At 37.4% G+C, this 3,855-nt stretch overlaps 1 protein-coding gene across 1 annotated transcript; it reads right to left on the bottom strand.

Annotated features, from left to right (window-relative positions):
- Nucleotides 1–2,577: 2,577 nt before the first annotated feature.
- LOC132242145 (olfactory receptor 51B6) lies at nucleotides 2,578–3,516 on the bottom strand. Its single transcript, XM_059711062.1, has one exon. It carries the CDS (start codon nucleotides 3,514–3,516, stop codon nucleotides 2,578–2,580), a length of 939 nt encoding a protein of 312 aa, XP_059567045.1.
- Between the last annotated feature and the right edge of the window lie 339 nt (nucleotides 3,517–3,855).

Below are 3,855 nucleotides of genomic sequence, written 5' to 3'. Positions count from 1 at the left end.
TTCTCATGGAGCAACTCTACCCTGATATTTACTTAAACAACTTTACATTTGCCTTTTTTTTTAAACTCCCAGAACATTGTTTATATTGAAGCATATGAGAGTATAAGATTCAGGGCAGGGTATTAAATTTATCTATCAGAGAAGATTCCCCACCCTGCTTCCCTTGATCCTACACTTGAGATGTTCAGTAGAGGCCATCATGATCTCAGAGTTCTGCTATATTTCATAGGACACACTCCATCCAAGAGAAACTGAAGTTCCCAGTCCTTTATTTTTTTTAATTTATCTTTATTATTGTTGAAAGTATTACAGACGTCCCTTCCTCTCCTCACCCCCCGTGACCCCATCCAACATGCCCCCTCCCTCTCCCCCAGGCCTTCACCACACTATTGTCTATATCCATGGGTTATGCATATATGCATATAAATTCTTTGGTTAATCCAAATCTTTCATTTCTTGTAAGTTCTTTCTTTTATCTCTTTATCCCATCTCTGCAAAATAAGGAAGAACAAAAAGGGAAGAGAAAAACTTTTGAGGGTGTCAATCAAATGTGCCCATATGAAGCCTTCATAAAACATATTCTTATCCTAACACCCTTTATTTTAGTCTTCTATGGCATGCCCCAGGATCATTGAACCTAGAGAGAAAGTAAAGGGAAAAAAAGAAAAAGGAAAAAAAAAAGAAAAAAAGAAAAGAAAGAGAAAAAGAAAAAAAGATTTCCTTTGATATGACTTAAATAACCCTTAAGTCATTCTCAAGATCACAAGGACAAAGTTAACTCTGACAAAGAGTTGTGACCTTGGATATTTTAGGGTATTAGATGAAAATATAATTTATGGTTCCCAAATATTATAGGGCATAATAACAGAGACATAAATAGAAGAACCAATAGACACAGAGAAATATTCAAGTTTCATTCATTTTAATAAAATACTTATATTTTATTAAAGATTTTTTATGATACTATAATACAGTATATCAAAAGACATATGATATCATTATACTCCTGGAGCACACAGTCTAGAAGCTACAAAAGGAGAAACACAAATTTCACACATAATTACAAACAGATACAAAGCCAAGTTGAGTAAAAACAAATAAATTAATATATAAACAAACAGTTCCTTCAACCGATCTGACAAAATCATTTACCAGGCTGGAAGCTTCTCTAAAGATCTAGTTTCATGTTTGTTTTCTCATGTTACTCACAAATCTCACCTTTCTGGAAATTTTTCACTTTTCTGTGACTAAGAGTAGGTATAGGAGTCAGAGATCACTTTCAATGCCTGTTGACTTCCCAGAGACAAGGTCTACTATATGAAGGGAAGTTACTAGTCACTCATGGTCCCTTGTGTAATCCTAACATTTTATACTCTATCTTATCTTTATAAGGCTATCTCTTTGATTCACTTTAAAACCTGTCACTTGACTCATGGGCACTGGCTCTTCAGTGGGCCGTAGAACTGCAAACGCCTCCAACCCTGAATAGACTGTGAACAAAATCAACCTTAATAGATATTTGGAGCCAGAAAAGATCATTTGTTTCTTCTAGTCACAAGCACTGACTCCATTTCTCCCCACTCACAAATATGACCAAATCATTCTCATCTCTGGTATTTTGCACATTTTAGAAACACTCATTTAGCTTTACCTATGACATGTTTCCAAACTGGACTTTCATACCACTTTACTATCTGAAAATACATATATTTGTTCTCAGTATCTGGGACTGACTTATAAAGACAATGGCCATCTAAATTAGAAATTATAACTTAAAAAAATCAATATATGATTTTTAAATTAATTTTAGAGAGAGGAAGGGAGAGGGAGAGAAAAACAGAAACACTGATGAGAGAGAGAAACATTGATACATTGATCAGCTGCCTGCAGCACAATCCCTACTGGGGATCAAGCATGTGCCCTGACCTGGAATTGAACCAGTGAACTCTCAGTGCATGGGGAAATGCTCAACCAACTGAGCTATACCAGCCAGGACACATCTCTTTTTATTTTTATATAGTTATATCTCTGTTATATTATTTACACATATTATTAACACAAATAATATTTAAAAGTGTTCAGCAAAAATTTAACTCAATAGACTTGGATATACTTGCCCTAGAGTTGGCATATTAAATTGAGGACAAGGTAAGGCTCATTGCTTTACTTAGTGCATTTCTGTAGATAGCAACCAGCTCTATGCAAGTGAAAAAACCAGATGAATATTTGAGGTGAAGAATGTAATTACTAGGTATATCAGAGCCAATACATGAAGGACATATGGGATAACAATGGAATTTGACTCAAATGCTGGGTATGGGCACCATAGATCCAAACATAGGCTCACCAAATAGGGTGAGTTACCTGGGAAAACAGTAAATTAGTTGGGAACTTGACATACATGCTTAGCACTGTACATATGTTATATCGTATACAACTCAGCAATAAATAGGCAGGGAAAAATTATGTTCTAAATAGCAGAGGTTGGTTTCCATTGACATGCCTTTCCCTAATTGCTCCTGCAAACAAGCTGTTAGCTTTACTATGTTTCTATGTAAGCAGAACAATGAGTTAAAGTTATGCTCTCGTGTGAGGCGGAGAGAATAAGCGAATTATTCCCCTCTGGATCTGCTTAGTCTTAATGCTATAGATGACAGGGTTCATAAAAGGGGGGAAAAGAAAGTAAATGTAGCTCATTGTGATGTGGACCACGTGAGGAGCATGTTTTCCAAACCTGTGGATAAATGTTAGACCAACTACAGTGACATAGAAGACCAGGATACAGCAGATGTGGGAGACACATGTGTTGAGGGCCTTGGCCCTTTCTTCTCCAGAAGCAATGCCCGTGACAGTCTTGAGAATAAAAATGTAAGAAAAACAGATAATGAAAAAGTCCAACAAGACCATTGCAAATACAACCACGACTGGATAGAGACGATTGAAGGTGATGTCAGCACAGGCTAACTTGATGACATCTTGGTGTAGACAGAAAGCATGGGAGAGTACATGGGATCGACAATAGGGAAACCAGTGAAGGCGAATAATTATTGGCATAATTGACAGACTGGCCCTTGTAAATACCCCCACCCCAATCTTCATTACTCTAGTGTTTGTAAGGATGGAAGTATATCTCAAGGGGTTGCGGATGGCAATGAAACGGTCATAGGCCATCGCAAGCAAAACACCAGACTCCACAATAGAAAGTGTATGGATAAGGTAGGCCTGAGAGAAGCAGGCCCCATGGCCAATCTTTCTGTGATTCAACCACAGGACTCCCAGAACTGTGGGCATTGTGGTCAATGTCACTCCGAGGTCTGTAGCTGCCAGCATAGCTAAGAAATAGTACATGGGCTCATGAAGGTTATGATCATCCCTGATGAGAAAGAGAAGGGTGCCATTACCAAGAAGTATGGAGATGTAAACTGCCAATAATGGAATGGAGATCCAGTGATGTGCCTTCTCCATGCCTGGGAAGCCAGTAAGCAGAAATGAGGAAGTAGTGGTATTAAGCCACATTGCAGGCCTTGAAAGACGAAAATAAGTCCTTTAGATAATGCAATAGAAGCTCCAGTTCTTTAGAAGTTTGCCCCTTGAATGTGCTACCTGTTTATAATATATGTATTAGTTTTAACTTCCAGGGATAGCAAGGACGACAATTTAGTCATCCCCTAGAGGTTTTTAGGCATTGGGAAATAGAATGTATAAAAACCAATTCTACAAATTATTGAGGATTGCCTATATGTAAGGTTATTGAACAATATGCCAGGGATATGGCAATGTATGCAGAACAGACCTGGTTGATATACTTACAAATTACATAACCTAGAAAATAAAGACAAAATGAAAGAAGAAATC

Source organism: Myotis daubentonii, chromosome 9 (genome assembly GCF_963259705.1).
Source record: "Myotis daubentonii chromosome 9, mMyoDau2.1, whole genome shotgun sequence".
NCBI lineage: Eukaryota > Metazoa > Chordata > Mammalia > Chiroptera > Vespertilionidae > Myotis > Myotis daubentonii.
The sequence above is the reverse complement of the archived record's forward strand: the minus strand, read 5'-3'. Positions and strand labels throughout refer to the sequence as shown.

Coding starts and splice junctions, on each gene's coding strand:
- LOC132242145 (XM_059711062.1), bottom strand. CDS start 3,516: ATGTGGCTTAATACCACTACTTCCTCATTTCTGCTTACTGGCTTCCCA.